We start from the raw sequence: 17,114 nt of genomic DNA, 5'->3' as shown, positions 1-17,114 counted from the left end.
TTAATTGCTTGCATTATTTCATTGTTATCTAGGTTTCCTTTTATTGCTTGTGAGATATTTACTTGTGAGGTTGATATCATACTCAAAACATTGGTGGAGGATGAGGAGGTGAGTAGTTTTATCATTTCCTGCCTTTCCGTTGTTTATTGAAATCTTTAAATGGATTTAGTTTCTTCTTGGAAGAACCTTATGAATTTTATATGGCTGCACTCTTTGTTGTTCAACTGCTGTTCTACTTTTACAGTTGATGCATTTGTTGTTCTCATTCTTGGAGCCCAATCGCTCCCATAGCACATTACTGGCAGGGTATTTCAGCAAGGTATTCCATTCTTGATCTGTCACTTGGTTCTTCTATATTGTTGATAGATTCAGACTATTGTCATGAAATGTAGAAATTACGTCCCACCATTTGTCATTTTTGTGAGTTATTCACTGTCCCACTTGGACATTTAAGTATACTGATGCTATCCATTCTGGTTTCCTTTATGCTAGGTTGTCGTATGCCTGATGTTACGGAAAACAGTCCCGTTTATGAATTATGTACAGGTAAGATTAAGACTTCTCCTCTTAACATTGGAAGTTTTTTTTTTAAAATTAATTTATATTTTGTTTTTATGGGATAGCTACCGCTATTTGTCTACTAGCAAAAGAAAGAAAAAATAAAGGAGAAAAAGCAACATTTTTCTGTAGAACAAGCAATCTGTTAGGACTGAATTTTGATTCTGTTCTATAGCATAAACAATTTGTCAGTTTTATATGTAGTTGTTAAGCGGCACTTCCGGTATTATGAAGTACAATTTTTTTGTTCTGCCCATCAAACAGAAGTGGAGCGGGGGTGCTAATGCGATGTATAAAGTTGGTGATATTGGAGAATTGATTTACCTGGTCACTGTGAATTGAATTCTTGAAGCATATCTAATGCAGTTCAGGGTTCTAGAATGAATCTAGAAACTGAAACTATGATTATACGTAGATCTATGTAGAATCAGTAGGGATGGAAACAGGGATAGAATTGATAGTAATTGGGAGAGTTTAGATGACTCTCAGATCAACTGTCTGATTAGCCTAAAGGTCTGGTCGCTAATGAAAGAATCTTGAAAATCAATGAGAAATTGTAGATGATTCCTAGGCTGCTTTAGTTTCAAGCTAAATTCAGGAAACAAGGAATCTCTGCAGAATCTGATGATTATGGTTGATAAGCAGTTCAATGATAATGTTAGTGATCTATAATAACCAGACTTGAGAGAGATAATTTAGTTGACCAAATATTCTCTGCTTCGGGGGCACTGGTTGCACCCGGACACATGGGGGTGGGCGAAATGACCACCCTGCCCCCTGAATGGCAGGCCCATGTGTCTGGGCGCAGGCTGCGCTGCGGCACAGAAAACATCTGCCCAATTTAGTTTTAGACTTTTAGCAGGCATATAAGCAGAACAAGATTTCGATGACTACACAGAGAAGAAATTAAAAGAAACCAGGACAGAAGTAGTAGAACTAAACAGAGAATAAGAAGAATAAGGAGGATAAATAGAAGGAATAAAGGAAATTGAATTCCTCATGAAGTAATTGATCAGCTAGAAGAATAAAGATGACAGCCGACAATATCTGGAAAACTACTCCCTTATAGTAGAAGGAATAAAGGAAATAGAATTCCTGGTGAAGTAATTGATCAGCTGGAAGAAGGAAGAAGACAACTGGCCATATCCGGAAAACTACTCCCGTATGTGCAGTTGCACAGCCGCAAAACTTCAAATTCTCAAAATTCTATTATCCAAATCATGCTTAATTCATGTTTGGAGGGAGGGGGTTGTACACATATGTATGAAGTTTTAAAATTACTGAATTAACTCATGTAGTCCAATCACTCTGATAATCTGAATAAAGTAAATAGGCTCAAAATAGAACTCTATACTTGTTAATATCTTACTTTAACTCAACCACTTAACTACTAATCTCGTGTGCTGGCTTCACCTCCACTGCATCAATATCTTCTGACACTATTTTGGCATGGGTTTTCTTCCAAGCAGAAGAGCTACTTGGTTGATAATGCTCTTATGACAGGTACTTATGTGTTCATATAAGGTTAAAAAGAGATGGGGGGGGGGGGTGCTACTACAAATATAGAGTTGGTGGTAGTAGAGAATAGATGATCTGGTAACTTTGGGGGCTTTATCAGCTGACTTACTTTTGAATGGGTTTTCTTCCAAGCACAAGAGCTACTTGGTTGTTGATGTTCTTGAGACACATATAACTATTTTCTATTTGGGAAAGGAAGAAAAGACACTTCAAGTCGTTGGGAACTAGTGGCAAAAGATCTAGGTTACAAAAAGTGTTATCTTATTTTCTTAACAAATCTAGTTACAAACTGATCTGTGGTACAAAGTTAACTCTCAATATAGTTTGGCTTATTCCATTGTTGCTTTGTTGTTTGGTTAGTTCTGCATATAAATTTTGTGATTTCTCTTTAAGGAGAAGCCTTAGAGAAATCTTGCTGCGTAAGTCTAGATAGATTTAATTCTGTTATATCTTGCTGTAAGTCTAGATAGATAGATAAAATAAAATAAAAAAACATTTTTCTGTTTATAGAATTTCTCTTTAGAATTTTTGTTGCACTGAACTGATTTTTGTTTCTCATTATGCCCCTTTCTAGGCTCATCAGGAAATTTTCCGCCAGCTGGTTGATCTAATTGGGATTACATCCATCATGGAGGTTGGCAGTGTGACTAGCTCTTTGTTTTTGGATAAATGTTTGACTTCACTTTGTATTGCTTTGCTTTATCTAGTTTGAGTAGTTTCAAGCTATTTGAGTAGTTTCAAGCTAACATTAATTTTCTATTGCAGATTTTGAGAAGATATTCGATATGTTGTCATTTTTTTTACAATACAAGCTTTCTATTAAGGCCTTCTTTTCTATGTGTACTCTTATCAGTGTTTACTTCCTTGGTTTGTTTTTCAGTCTGGTAACTGCACACATTCTTGTGGGTAATTGCATAGGCAGAATTTTGGAACCATAATTATTTCCCCTGTTTGTGTAATAGAACTCTTCGGCTTCAAGGATTTGAAAGTTTGCTGTCAGATTCTCCATATGACATAAGTTACAATGTGTTCATTCGAAACAGTGCATTTTTGTGAGTGAAATTGAGCGAAATTTCACCATACGTTCACACTAGTTAGAATGTTTTTGTTGGATATCTAAGCCTAATTAGGATTTAAGGAATGGTTAAAAAACTTGCCGAATTGCTCCAATTTTGGCATGTCCGAGATGAAATAGGAGACGAAACCCAGAATCAGCACAGTTTTGCCAAAATTTTGCTCATTTTGGTCACGAAAAATGCACTGTTTTGCCGAAATTTCAGTAATTTTGCCGTTTGCCCTCCAAAATGGCCAAGTGAAACTCACGGAAAAAATACACTGTTTCGTCTAAATTAGCTGAAATTTCAGCATTTTGCTCATTTCAGAGCACGAAAAATCGAACGTTTCTTATCACAACCATTCTTCTTAGCAGAAGTATTTACCGGTTCTCCAGGGAAATATGTTGGTCTAGCAGAAACAATGAGGGGTTTTCAACTATCACCAGTGGAAGCAAGCTACCCCAGCATAGAAAACCAGAACTCGTTTAGGGTAGTCGTAGATCAGCTGGGGCGTGTATTTAAGATAATAAAAGTCTGCTGAAAATGGGGTAGAAATAGTGTCAAACTAAGGTCCACGAAGGAGAGAATAGAAGCTGGTGGTGGAATCTTAAAAAATACAAGATATCAGCAAATAAGATTCCAGAAATTAGAAAATGAGAATTTGGGGCTTATGGGAGAAATGTGACAACTTTCAGACCATGATTCAGAGCACCAAATCTGGATTGAATGGACTTTATATTTTCTCTACCATTTAGTTACAAAAGATTGATTTCTTAGTCAAGCAGAAGGGTGGGATTGACCAGATTGATGAATCTGGTTAGAGTTTTGTGGCAATAACAGATTATGGATATTGGCTGTAAGAAATAAGTAAAGAACCTGAATCACAGAAATTAGAACAGATTTAGGTGCGATAGATATAATGGGAACATAAAGACAGTGGGATTTGGAACTGTGAAACTTAGATAATGGTGTATGCAGATTGAGCAAGGGAAAGGATTTGATACAGAGCATAAATAATAGAAAACAGATCAACTGTATAGAACTGAATAGGAGTTGCTGACCTGATATAGCTGTTCTGAAACTATAGAAACTGAAAAGAAATGCAGATCCGTTTAAGAAATCTGATAACCAATAGTAGCAGAGAAATCTTTCGACCATTGATACTTTGATAGTAACATTCCTTTAGTTGAACAAGTTGGGGTATTGGTGCTGAAGCAAGAATATTTGTTAGACAAATGGTTGCATGAAGATAAGTTGAATACTTCTGTTGATAACGTGTTAGCGGGTAAGTGGTTTCCAGCTGCTGATCTTAGTCATCATGTGAGGTTTATTGGCAGACATCATCTTCCGTAAGGGCATAGTTTTGAAGTCATGTGGAGGTTGACAGTTTGAAGTCTGATGCCTGCTCATATCCGTCTGATTCATTGGTTGATGAATGTGTTTTTAGGGTTGTAAACGGATAGTCGAAAATCCGTATTCGATCCTTGTTTGTATTCATTTATAAGAATTCGTATTCGAAAAATAATTATTCGGAAACTATCCGAATCCGTCTGAAAACTAATACGGATATCCCAGTTTCCGACCGATTATTATTCGATTCGTTTAGGTATCCGATGGTAATAAAATATCCAAAATATATATCCGTATCCGTCTATCCAATTATAAATTATAAAATTAATTAAATATATAAATTATATTTTATACTATCAAATATGTTCAAAAAAAATTCTCTTCTTGAGACACTTTTTGTGGATCCAATGGAAGTTTAGTATTTGGGTATTTCGAGTTTTCGACATTTAGGCATTTATGGGATTAAAAATTAAAATAACACAACCTCGAGTCAAGAGTGGAGTCTGTGGGCATTTTTAGACTCATTGTCAATTTGTCATTCTATCAATCGACATTTGGGCATTTGGGCTTATTTATTTATTTTTAATCATTTCTTATAATTGTATTATTTTTATGCTCATCTTCTGGAGTGTTCGCCTGTTAGGTCACCCCCTAAGCTTTTGATACGATTTATGAGACTTGTTCCTTTCCTTCTCTTTGAAGACCGTACTGAGAAGTCAGAATCATCAAGAAAAATGGAGAATTGGAGACATGGAGAAAAAAAGAAATTTGTTCATTATGAGCAGATCTTTTCATGATAAGAGCCTTACAGATCGGGTCGTAAGATGAGACAAGTAGATCTGATCTCATTGATTAGTTGATTTGTAAGGAAACCTTTTAGTCTGTAAAGTTTCTGATCTGGAGGAGGTGCTGCTGTTGGGTGGAGAAGGAGGAGCTTGCGGTCGGAATCCTTCTTGAATCTCTGAAGCAGGTATGTTGTGGGTTAGATATTTGTCAGACCGGAATCCATAGGTGAAAATAACCATCAGATCTGAAGCTGTGGGGGAAAATAATCATCAAATATCAACAACCAAGACGATAGATTTGGATCTCTGAAACAGGACCAGAAGAAACAGCCCAGATCTGTCTGATGAGATTTTTGCTTGATTGGTGATTTTTTGAATTTTTCTTCTACTGGTGCATTTGAAAAACGGTCAGCAGACATCCAGCGGCCACATCACTCTTCTCTCTGTGACTGCTGTTTTGAATCAGATGTCTGAATGTACCGAATATCCGCTACATCGTTGAATTCAAATTCGGATTTTTTTTTTACATCTCCGACGGATATCGAACCGAATCTAGATATCAAATAAGATTTCCAAATTCGAATTCGGATAGTAATGTATACGTACCGAATCCGATCCGTTTACATCTCTATATGTTTTGTGGTTTTGAGAGAGGAAGGTACTCGTTTGCTACCCAGCACTGGTGACTGAGAGACCATAATAGGCTGCCTTTCTGCTGTCAGGGCAATATGGTATGGAACTCAATCAGAGAGTTGTGATGATGTCTTGGTGACAGAGGGTGTTGCAGCTTCCAAGGGGGAGGGATTATTGGTTATTACATACATGTGGGGCAGTAGTAGTACATGAAAGGTGTACATGGAGGTAGTGGGGGAGATAAAAGGAGAGGGAGAATCAAGGGTAGAACAGGAATTTCCAGGGCTGATAAGCGGAATTTCAGGGAATGTGAGTAATATCTCATTTAATCAAATTGAAGGGTGGTGCTGAGTTGTTACAGTAGGATGGAGGTACACATGTTGAGTGGTCATGGGTTAAGCTGGATGCTTCATTTGAAGAGGGATTGGTTCAACTAAGAATGGTATCATGGTGCGGACTGGGTTCATGTTATCTGGATGTTTGGGTTGATGGTAATTATTTGCATTAGATTTCTCAACCGTTAAGGTTTCCATTCTGCCAGTTGAACAAGTTGAGACACTGGTGCTGGAGATTGTATCTTCTTTTGGTGAATAAGAGGATGGAAATAAGTCAAATAATTCTGTGGATGACCAGGTGCTGGCAAGGAAGCAGTTGGCAGTTGGTGATGTTAATGGTCATGTGAGGGTTTATTGACAAAAATCATCACTCCCAGTTTTGGCTAAGTTATCAAATGTAGGATCGGAGGTTCATAATTCAGGTCAGATGCCTCCTCAAATCCTCTGAATTCAGTTAAAAAAATGATTCTTCTGTTAATGGTAGATGCTGGGCTTGGTTTTCCCTGATGCTGGTTCTACATTTTTACCCATTCCATACGTGAGATTGTGATCTGTAAAGCTGAAGGTCTTGAGAGAAGGGGCCAGGGCTGAAGTGGCAATTTAACCAAGGGATGAGTTAATGGAAAAGGTCTTGGAGTGAAGGCCTGGATGGTTTATCTTTTTGGTTTTGCTGCGTTTTGCTGTTTGTGGAGTGGCATGAAATGACGTAAAGGTTTTTACCTTTCACGTGGTTGTATTTGCTGTGCATGTAAGAATGTTGGTGAATTGAAGAATAGACGTTTATATAGATGTAGTGGAGGTTTAATGCGAGTATGAAGTGGTCTGTAGGTGCTTGTGTCATGTGGTTATTAAGTTGTTATGATGTTACGTGTGTTGCTAAGATCATTATGTTTTTCTTGTTTTCCCACCTCTCATTTTCATTAAGGGTAGGGTCCCATCTGTGAGGCCAATTTTTTTTGGCAAGAAATGAAAAGAAAAGAAAAAGGAAAATTAACAAGATAAGAAATGAAAATAAAAGTCAACATTTGAAAATTTCTTACCAAATCTTGCAATTGTGGGAAGGAAATTTGTGAGAGGGATAAGAGAACTTCACCACTCCCGAGGCAATTTTAAATTTGAAAGAATATTCCTTCTTTCTTTTCTTCTCCATTTGACAAACAAACAACTAGAAATGTAGAACATACCTTCTTTTCTTTTCTATTCATTCTTGCCAAACAAACATAGCCTGAGTGATGCAGATGCAGAGGCCTGGCTGGATAAGCACTATCCAATTTGGAAGCCCAGGCATAAAATTGGCCATCGGTTTCCAGCTGGGGACTGGGGTAGGTTACTGACTTAGTCTTTTAGGGGTAATGGATGTTCACTATTGTAACTGATGCTATTTTTAATTGGTGATCGTCTCCCGCCTCTACTTCTTTCAGTTCTGATTCCTACAATTTGGGTGTGATCTTTCAATCTTCCTCTGTCCAATTTTTCTCTTCTCTTGCTTTTATTCCTTATTCTTTTATACCAGGAGGAGCCTTTGTTTTTTGGTCAAGTTTCATCTTGCTTAAATTGCCATATCTCATCCAATACCAAGTAGTTTTCTCCGAAACTTTGAATTTAATATTCTATTTGCATTCTTTCTTTAATTCTGCAATAGCTTACTGTTACTCTTGTCAACAGGACTGAGTTACATGCTCTGTTTTCTGGTTTTCCTATTGCCAGTCCAATTGTTCCTTCTGATCTCTTATTAACTGTGTTTTCTGGATTAGAGTAACCCTTAAGGTAATATCGATCCCTTCTTTAAAGTTACAGTTCAGGCTGGTTAGTCTTTAACAAGTTCCAATTGAATTTTCCAGCCTCTATTTACCGTCTAGTTTCTCCTACTGTTTCTGAAATTTCAGAAGTATGTACTATTTAAGAACAAGGACCAGATTCATGACAGCTTATCTATATGACGCTTCTTGACAGCCCAACACCCTAAGACCGGCTACGATGTATGGTGAGGAGTGTTGGGCTGTTAAGAAGCATCATATAGATAACCTAAGTGTACCGGAGATGAGGATGTTGAGATGGATGAGTGGCAAAATCAGGAAGGATAAAATAAGGAATGATAATATTAGAACTGGTTTGGGAGTATCCCCGATTCAAGATAAGCTACTAGAAAATCGTCTGAGGTTGCATGGCCATGTTCAATGGAGGCCTTCGGATGCTCCAGTTTGGAGGAGTGAAGATTCTGATGGAAGGTTCTAAAAGAGCAAGGGCAGGCCTAAAATGACCCTAGGAGAAATGGTGAGGAAAGACATGCATAGTTTAGGTCTTGTTTCAAGTATGACATCAAATAGAGCTGATTGGAGGGAAAGGATCCGCGTAGCTGACCCCAATTAGTTTGTATAAGACTGATTTGTTGTTGTTGTGTTCTTTTTCTTTTCTTTTATCTTCATTATTTTGTCTTCACTAGGATCCTTGTAGCCGACCTCATGTAGTTGGGTTAAGGCTGAGTTGTTGTTGTATACTATATTATGTTTTCTAGAATTTCCTGTGTGAGAATCTTTATTACTAATGGAGGCTGGTTAGTACCTTCAGAAATATTCTGAATTTCTTAGAACAAATTGCGTTTTAGTAATTCTCAAGAAAGCTCTACAATGTGCACTCTGGAATATTTCTTTAAATATTATTTGGGATTGGATGCAATGACCTCATTAAATATTAAATAATAGGTGTTGACCATTTGGAACTAGTATGTTTGTCGATTGTTCAAATTGATGGCTGTCCTGAACTTAAAATAATGTTATGTTCATAGCACTGTTTGTAACTTTGATTTGTTTTATCTATACGCCAAATCCTCTAAGACCTCCAGTCATTATTCTTGTCTCTGGTGAGCAGGTTTTAATTCGTCTTATTGGTGTGGATGAGCAAATGTATACCAACTACATGGATGCAATGCAATGGTTGGAAGATACAAATGTGCTTGAGATGATTGTCGATAAGTTCAGCTCATCTGTAAGTTTTAAGTATCATTGTTTTGGCTATTATTGAACCTCTAGATTCTTTTTCCCATTTTCTTTTGCTGCAGCTATCAAAATGTCATGTGTTTTCTTCCTAGAATGTTGGAAAGGACTTTTTCCCTCCTTTCCTTTGTTGTACAATTTAATCCTTTGCTTAATATTATAGATGGGAGCACAATGATCTGATCTCTAAATTTCTTGACTATGATTTTTCTTGCTCTTTCCCCAACTGTCCCACTAGATGGATAGATCATATGCATTCCTCTGTGAAGTTGTATTTGTTCTCAGATATCTTGTTAAATTCTGTTCGATGGTGTGTCTCAGTGCCTGTACGACAGAGGGAGGATTCACCCTCACACTTGCATGCATAAACCTATGTGGACTGGCACTAATTCACAGTGCCTCTTGCTTCCTGCTAACATGCCAAATTCTAATCTATCCACTGTTTTGTATACAGTAATTTATTTGGACATGAAATTTACAGGATTCTCCTGAAGTGCATGCCAATGCAGCAGAAATACTCTGTGCTATAACTCGTTATGCTTCTCCTGGACTTGCTTCAAAAGTTGCCAGCCCAAGGTACTCTTACATTTTCTCCCCAAGTTACGTGGTTGGAGATTTATGTTACGGAAATAATTTTTTTTCATGTATATCTTACATTCTTGCTTGCAGTTTTGTGGGAAGATTATTTCGTCATGCATTGGAAGATTCGAGGCCAAAATCTGTTTTAGTTCACTCATTGTCTGTGTGTATATCACTGCTGGACCCCAAGAGGTTAACGTTGGGCCCATATCATACATACAGCCGTCAGCTGTCTCATGGACCAGTAGTAACTGCCAATCCTGAGACAGTTGAAGGCATGCTGGAGAGCCTTGGTAAGGTTTTTTTTTTGGTAAATAAGTTCGAGCCTTGGTAAGGTCACCCATGTTACTTTTGATGTTGAGATACCCCCTTCTTTTTAATATAATTCTTCTTGATTCTGCAAGCAATGTTCATCTGTTGAAATTCCAACTTTTGTTTAATTTTTATACTAGCTTAATGTATTCACTTATCCTTAACTCGTTGGAAATTCTAGTGAACTGGTAGCATTAGTTATGAAGTATTGCGCAAAGCATGACAATCATTGAAGACTAGAGGTGATCCACATTCATATAGCAGTGATAATGCAGTGAGGAGCAAGTAGGCTTCATTATAGCATAGATTCTATTTTTGGGGTGCTTCAGGTTAAGTCAGAGTATGTTTAATGCTGTATTGAAAACCTTTGGAGACATGGAATCGGAATACTATACTGTGGGGGAATGGGTAGTTTTGGAGTTCACAGGTTGCTGCTTTGCTGGAGTACTGTCTCATAATGGGTCGCAAAGTGCTCAAAGCCATTTAGGGGTTGGACAGTGGCCCTTGAGAGGTCCAGTAACCTGATCAATGAAGTAATATGTTCTTGTTTGTTTTAATTCAAGTGTGTTGGTCCACTTTCTGGTTTTTGCACTTTGTATTATTTAACTTAGAATGTGGTGTTGGGATTAGATGGAGATTGTTAATAGGGTTAGAATACTATAGAAGTGAAGAGCTGCATTTTTTCTTCTTCTTGTATTTCTGTCTGCTTACACCAGAAATAGCAGATTCTGATATTGGTTTTTGCCAGCCCTCTGCATTTCTTTTTTTCCCCTAAATCTCTTTACCATATTGGTAGATCTCTAGGATTCAAATGTTAATCTGGCATAAGTGTAAGAAAACATGAATAGGATTTGTACACTGTCGAAAAACTTTGATTTTTATGGCTGAAAACAAGAATAGGATTCATAAACTGTCGAAAATATTTTATTTCTATGGCTCAAGAGAAAAGACCAGAAAAGATGATAAAACAACAGATAACACGCTAGAAAAGAGCCACCGCTCTACAAATTTCTTCAATGAACTGAAAAGTGAGCGAATGGAAATACAACATGAGCCTGACGACATCAAATAATTCGTGCCATCCAGCTTAACTGAACAAGCTGGGAAAGAGAAATAATTTCCTTCAGGAGAAACATCCATCCTAGTGGATGTAGAAGAAATCGCAGAAGTCCCAGACATAGTAGAGCGTGTGGCTGTTAATCACAAGGGAGAGAAAAAGGATAGAAATCTCCCCAAAAAAAATTGCAGTCAACAGGGAGTGGCCCTGGGATCACCAACACATGAGAAAAACAAGCATCAATGCCTAAATCGATTCCAGGTGCAACTCCAGGACGATCACACAAAAATAAAAAATTCCAGGCTGTGTCTACTTCATCGCATTAGGGAAGAAGAACCAATCGAACAAAAGGAGGGAAAGAAGGGGCCCTCGATGGTCTAAAAAGGAGCCACTGAGGGTTGCAGTGAGATGGAGGTGCTCCCGCTGGCTCTCAGTGTCACTAGAAGAGGAGGGAGAGCCGCCGGGAGTGTGGAAAGGAGAGGGAGGCGGTAGGGTGAAGAGGCGATAGGTTTAAATGGTGGCGGAAGAGGTTAAGTGGTGGCGGAAGGGCTAGGCGATGGTGGTGATGGTGCCGGTAATGAGAAAAGAAGAGAGAAGAGGGAAAGAGATGGATCGATTAGGGTTGTGGATCCTTAGGATGATCTTGCTCTGATACCATGTTCGTGAATGGAGAAAGTCAGACTTGTGTCTCATGTGACAAGTCCCTCTTTATTTATAATGAAAAGGAGAATATGCTAGAATTAAGATAAGACCAAAATAGCCCTATAACAAATAGGACAATTCTACCCTTTACCCATTACAATAGACTGATTTGATGATCTGTAATTGTCACAATAGCTGGTGGTAACACTCCAAAACTGTCAAAATTACCTGGGCTTGCTTGAAAACTGCTCAATCCTTCTTTATATTCTTCGACTCTTGGTGTGTACGACAAGTATACTAGATGACCCAATTGGTATGTGAGTTTTGTAAAATCTGCCCCAGGTAGTTAGGACTACTCAACACCTCTGTTCCCCTTGTTTTGGTTGAGTTCTGTCGTAATTGCTTTCGTAAGCTTCTGAAATCTTATGGTTGCTTCCAACTCTACCTCCTGGGCTGGAAAAAATATGGGCAGAGAAAGGAAAAACTTTTCACAGTGGATAATGTTGAGAAGTACTGTTCACGTGACACTGTTCACGTGAACAGTGATTTGGTTGATATTTGTATCTTCTATTTTCCTAGTCCTAGTTGGAGTCCTAGTTTCTAATTATGTCAAGTCCTAATTCTACTGTGAGTTGTTAGTCTTAGTTTCAGTTTGAGTTGTTTGTTCTAGTTCTTTTCCTATTGTAACTTGGAATCCTATCATGATTAGGAATTCCTAATCTGATTAGGAGTTCTCCTTTCTATTTGTAATTTCCTCTCTATTATAAATAGAGTATAATAGAGGGGCTTTCCTATCAATAAAGACAAGAAGTTATTATTCTCTCATTCTCTCTTTTTTCTCTTCTCTCAAGTTACTGGTTACAGGTCCTAGGTTTTCTACATGGTATCAGAGCAGTAACTAAGTACCGGATTCTCTCTGTAATTTCTGTTTTGAGAGTCGTTTTTTATTTCTTAGTTGAAGAAGAAACCCTAGTTCATAGAAGAAGAAGAACTAGGGTTTTGTATTGTTTCGATGACGATTGTGTATGAATATCATACCTGCTACTGTTGATCGATTTCTGGACTTATTCTACTGCTGAGACACCCCTGCTGCAACTATTTGATCGAAGACGAAGATATGCAGTTCCACCATATTGATGATTTTATTGCTGTTTTCGTACATGGAACCGTCTTGGCTGCTATTTTAGTTACCGCTTCATGGCTTTTCCCTGGAATTTCATGGTTCATGGTATCAAAGCTATTGTAACCAGTGATTGATTCTCTCCAAGATCTGCAATTTTGAGAGTCATTTCAAGGTTCTCCGATTTATGGAGAAACCCTAGTTCATAGAAAGAAAAGAAGAACTAGGGTTTCCTGCTTGTTTCATCCTTGTAATTTTATTTATTTGGAAATCATGGGGTTATACATTGAAGGGTTGCGGTGTCCAGTTTTGGAAAATTTTCTGCAGTTATGTTGCTGTTTTTTCCTTTCAATGAAGGTTGGAGATCATCATCTGCTGCCTCTGTTTGAGAGTCGTGATCTACATTGAAGATCAATTCTTCCCTTTTGAGGAGATTAAAAGCTGCATCGATTCTTTCTTTTTTTTCCAGATTCAATCTGAATTTTTTTCATTGAAGACACAGGATCTGTTTATTGCAGATTTGTTTCTGATTGGAGACTTATTTATCTGCTGGCCAGCCAATATGAAGATCGATGAACGCAAGTTTTTTGAAGATTATTCTGCCTTATCAAGAATCGATTCTTCCCTCTAGAAGATCGACTTCTGCAGATCATCTCAAGTTGCTGATCATGGTTGTTTAGATTTAAAGTTTTTTTTTAGTTTGTGGAGATCGATTCTGGTCATCATTCTACAGATCAGATTTTTTATCTTCGATTGCAGAAATCGATGGTGCCTCTCTTTATTTTTTGAAGCCCTTCCTTGGTCTATGATCCTATAAAGTCCTTCCTTGGTATCAATCAACCTCAAGGAGGAGATGCTGTTTCCGCCTCTGGTTCTACATCTTCAGCTGCCGCTGCTATGGCTCTGGTATTTCCTGGCTTGAAGGATTGGTTGATGGCTACTACTGATGATTTGGTTTCAAGGGTTGATTCTTGTTGGCTTCGATTCCCTCAACACTTACTACTTTGGTTACCGCCCCCAATCTTACTGCCGTGGTGTTCAAGCCTCTGTTCCCGCAAAGTGTTTGGGTTTGCCTTGGGTGTTATGTCATGGAGAAGAAGGGTACTTCAGCATAATGACAAGTATGCCCATATTCACTATGAGTAGAGTCCTATTCACCCTCTTATGGTATTAAATTTACGTAGTTAACCATTAGTCCTTTAGTTATTTGGTTTCCTCTTTACTGTTTGGTTAATTACAACTATGCCATCCCTTTTTAACTGTGCTATTTACAATTCTGCCATCTTCCCTTATCCTCCCTTGTCCTTATTTTACTTTTCATTCCCAGTTTACCCTTTTGCGTAGTTGGGTTTATAATTAGATTTCAATTTAATTGCAATTCTGCCATTCCCCAACCAATAAATGTTAATTCCCTTCATGTCCCCTTGCTTCATTATTTTCCAATAACCCCTTGAAAATTCTGGTTATTTACCAGATTGCCACTCTCCATAACCATTATTTTACTTATTGCATCCCATTGCTTTTTGTTTACCAAAAAGGCCCTTGCAAAATTCTGGAACTGCCATACATTCCCCTATTTGACTACCCAATTGACCCTTGAAAATTCTGGTTTATTACCAGTTTACCCTTTGGCTTGGATTGTATTTAAAAATGGATTTCCACCGAATTACAGCCATGCCATCCTTTTTTTTTTTTTTTTTCCCAACACCGTTCCCTTTCAATAATTCTAATTCCCTTCATATCCAATACCTTTGGTATTTACCCATAACATCTTTGGAAACTTCTGGTAAATTACAATTATGCCATTCCTTCCTTTTTAATTACCCATAGAACTTTTAGAAAATTCTAGAATATTATGTTTTTGCCCTATCTTTTACATTGTCTCTGTTATGTCCACGTGTACTACACGTGAGGGGGGGGATTATGTACAGTACACTTGCAGACATTGTAGAAACAGAACTTGCAGGAACACTTGGTGCAAAGCATAGACGATTAGAGTTTTCACCATTGCCAATGGGTATCTACTTCGTTATTGGGTTGAGTCTGCCGTAAGGGGGAGATTGAAGTATTGAAATATTGAAGATATTTGGTTGTTGCCTATTTGAGGACTTTCGATTGGTTGATACAGTTTTTTTCCGCTGCCTGATTCAGTTTGTTTTCGTTACTTACTGCTCTAGTTATTTCACTTCAAGATTCTAAGTCATTGTGACAATCTGAGATTCATCACTGGATAGCTATTGAAGATCGTTGAAAACTGCCTTTTTTGGAAGACATTCCAGTCCCGGTTTGCTGATCATATCTGTCCAAGTTTTGAAGATCTATTTTTTTTCAAGTTCTTGAAGGTTTATTTGGGAGCTGTATTCATATGTCAAGCTGGATTCTGCTGCACTTTATTATTTTTCCATTTTGTTCAAGTTGGGCATTAGTACCTTGTATGCGCCAACTTGAGGGGGAGTGTTAGCATTATTAGGAGTTCTTTTTTCTTTAGTTCAAGCTGGATCTTCTTTCTTTACTTATTTGTATAATCCAGCTTGAGGGGGAGTGTTGAGAAGTACTGTTCACGTGATACTGTTCACGTGAACAGTGATTTGGTTGATATGTGTATCTTCTATTTTCCTAGTCCTAGTTGGAGTCCTAGTTTCTAATTATGTCAAGTCCTAATTCTACTGTGAGTTGTTAGTCTTAGTTTCAGTTTGAGTTGTTTGTTCTAGTTCTTTTCCTATTGTCATTGGAATCCTATCATGATTAGGAATTCCTAATCTGATTAGGAGTTCCCCTTTCTATTTGTAATTTCCCCTCTATTGGGGCTTTCCTATCAATAAAGACAACAAGTTATTATTCTCTCATTCTCTCTTTTTTCTCTTCTCTCAAGTTACTGGTTACAGGTCCTAGGTTTTCTACAGATAATTTGATTAGTAGTAGAGTAAGTCATGTGCTATTTATGTCATGTTAACATTGAATCACTTCATTATTTTGGCATCCATGCCTTTATCTGGTAGATTTGGGATTCTTCTTCCATTTTGATATTTTGACGGGTATTTTGCTCCCACTCTGTTGGATCGCCTTCGGGTTCTTGAGATAAATAATGTGACACAAAGGGTTGTGTTGCTTTCAACTTCAAAGATAGAAACCTATCTTCAAGAGAGGTACCATCTAAAGAATCTGCATCCTGAAAGTTTATCAACATTTTTTTTTGTTTAAGTTTTTCCTACTGTTTTTCTGATGGGAACTTCTCTTGAGCCTTTTGAGAGCACTCAGTACACCCTTTTGTACGTAATGTTTAGAACAGCTTATTCTTGATTTCCCCTTTGCCTTTGATGATGTGGCACTGTTCATATTCTATAGTTTCCTCTTTGTTCTCCTTCCTCCCCCTTCCGAGCAGACTTTTAAAGTGTCAGTTAACCCTTTTTTTCTGTTTTTTTAATTAAGAGAGGGGGATGAAGAGGGAAAATTCAAGTGACTTATATTGCTTGGAAAATCTTTGTGTGCTTCTTCGGGCTTGCAAGTTTTTTTTGGGGATAACCAACTGAATTTTATTTTGTAAAAATGAAATATTTGTTTCATTAAGAAGAGTATATTACTTTTGACAAGTATTAATCGAAAATTGATTAAGAGAATCCTTTACAAAAAGTTGCATATATATGCTAATTACTAAAATGTAAATATATGAATTCTTGTTCTCTTGTAGGTGATTTACTAAAGCTTCTGGATGTGTCATCTGCTGAGAGTATGTTGCCAACTACGTATGGAAAGTTGCAGCCTCCCCTTGGCAAACACCGTCTAAAGGTAGTCTTCAAATTTCATGCTCTAGTTGATTTTTCCTGTATGAAGATGAATTCTCTTTGGTTTGCTTATTTTCCAATATCCTGATTCCTGTCGTTCAGAGGGTTTAGTTCTCTGCCTGATTTTTTTTCTTCTCATTGTCAATGTTTTTTTTGGGGTGTGGGGTTGGGGACTGGGGAGGCCTATTGGTACACAAATTTGTATGATAGTTTTGAATTGGGTGATAGTAAGACAAACAATTTTGTTGACTGCACATGCTAACTATAGTCAACATGGAATTTCTCAGGTTGTGGAGTTCATCTCTGTTCTGCTGACAATTGGTAGTGAAGCTGCTGAGAAGGAATTGATGCAGCTAGGAGCCATACAACGTGTTTTAGATTTATTCTTTGAGTAA

General features: G+C 37.6%; 1 protein-coding gene across 1 annotated transcript in view; it reads left to right on the top strand.

Moving 5' to 3' along the window:
• LOC122651329 (serine/threonine-protein phosphatase 6 regulatory subunit 3-like) overlaps window positions 1-17,114 on the top strand; it is a 55,354-nt gene that overhangs the window by 11,539 nt on the left and 26,701 nt on the right. Inside the window, exons 4-12 of the mRNA XM_043844679.1 lie at window positions 33-108; window positions 245-319; window positions 493-546; window positions 2,651-2,710; window positions 9,103-9,219; window positions 9,709-9,803; window positions 9,897-10,099; window positions 16,626-16,723; window positions 17,007-17,110. Coding sequence (XP_043700614.1) covers window positions 33-108; window positions 245-319; window positions 493-546; window positions 2,651-2,710; window positions 9,103-9,219; window positions 9,709-9,803; window positions 9,897-10,099; window positions 16,626-16,723; window positions 17,007-17,110 — 882 coding nt within the window. The remainder of the gene's footprint in view (window positions 1-32; window positions 109-244; window positions 320-492; window positions 547-2,650; window positions 2,711-9,102; window positions 9,220-9,708; window positions 9,804-9,896; window positions 10,100-16,625; window positions 16,724-17,006; window positions 17,111-17,114) is intronic.

The sequence above is a fragment of the Telopea speciosissima genome, chromosome 2, assembly GCF_018873765.1.
Source record: "Telopea speciosissima isolate NSW1024214 ecotype Mountain lineage chromosome 2, Tspe_v1, whole genome shotgun sequence".
Taxonomy (NCBI): domain Eukaryota; kingdom Viridiplantae; phylum Streptophyta; class Magnoliopsida; order Proteales; family Proteaceae; genus Telopea; species Telopea speciosissima.
Note: the sequence above shows the minus strand (reverse complement) of the source record. Positions and strands in the feature narration are given on the sequence as shown.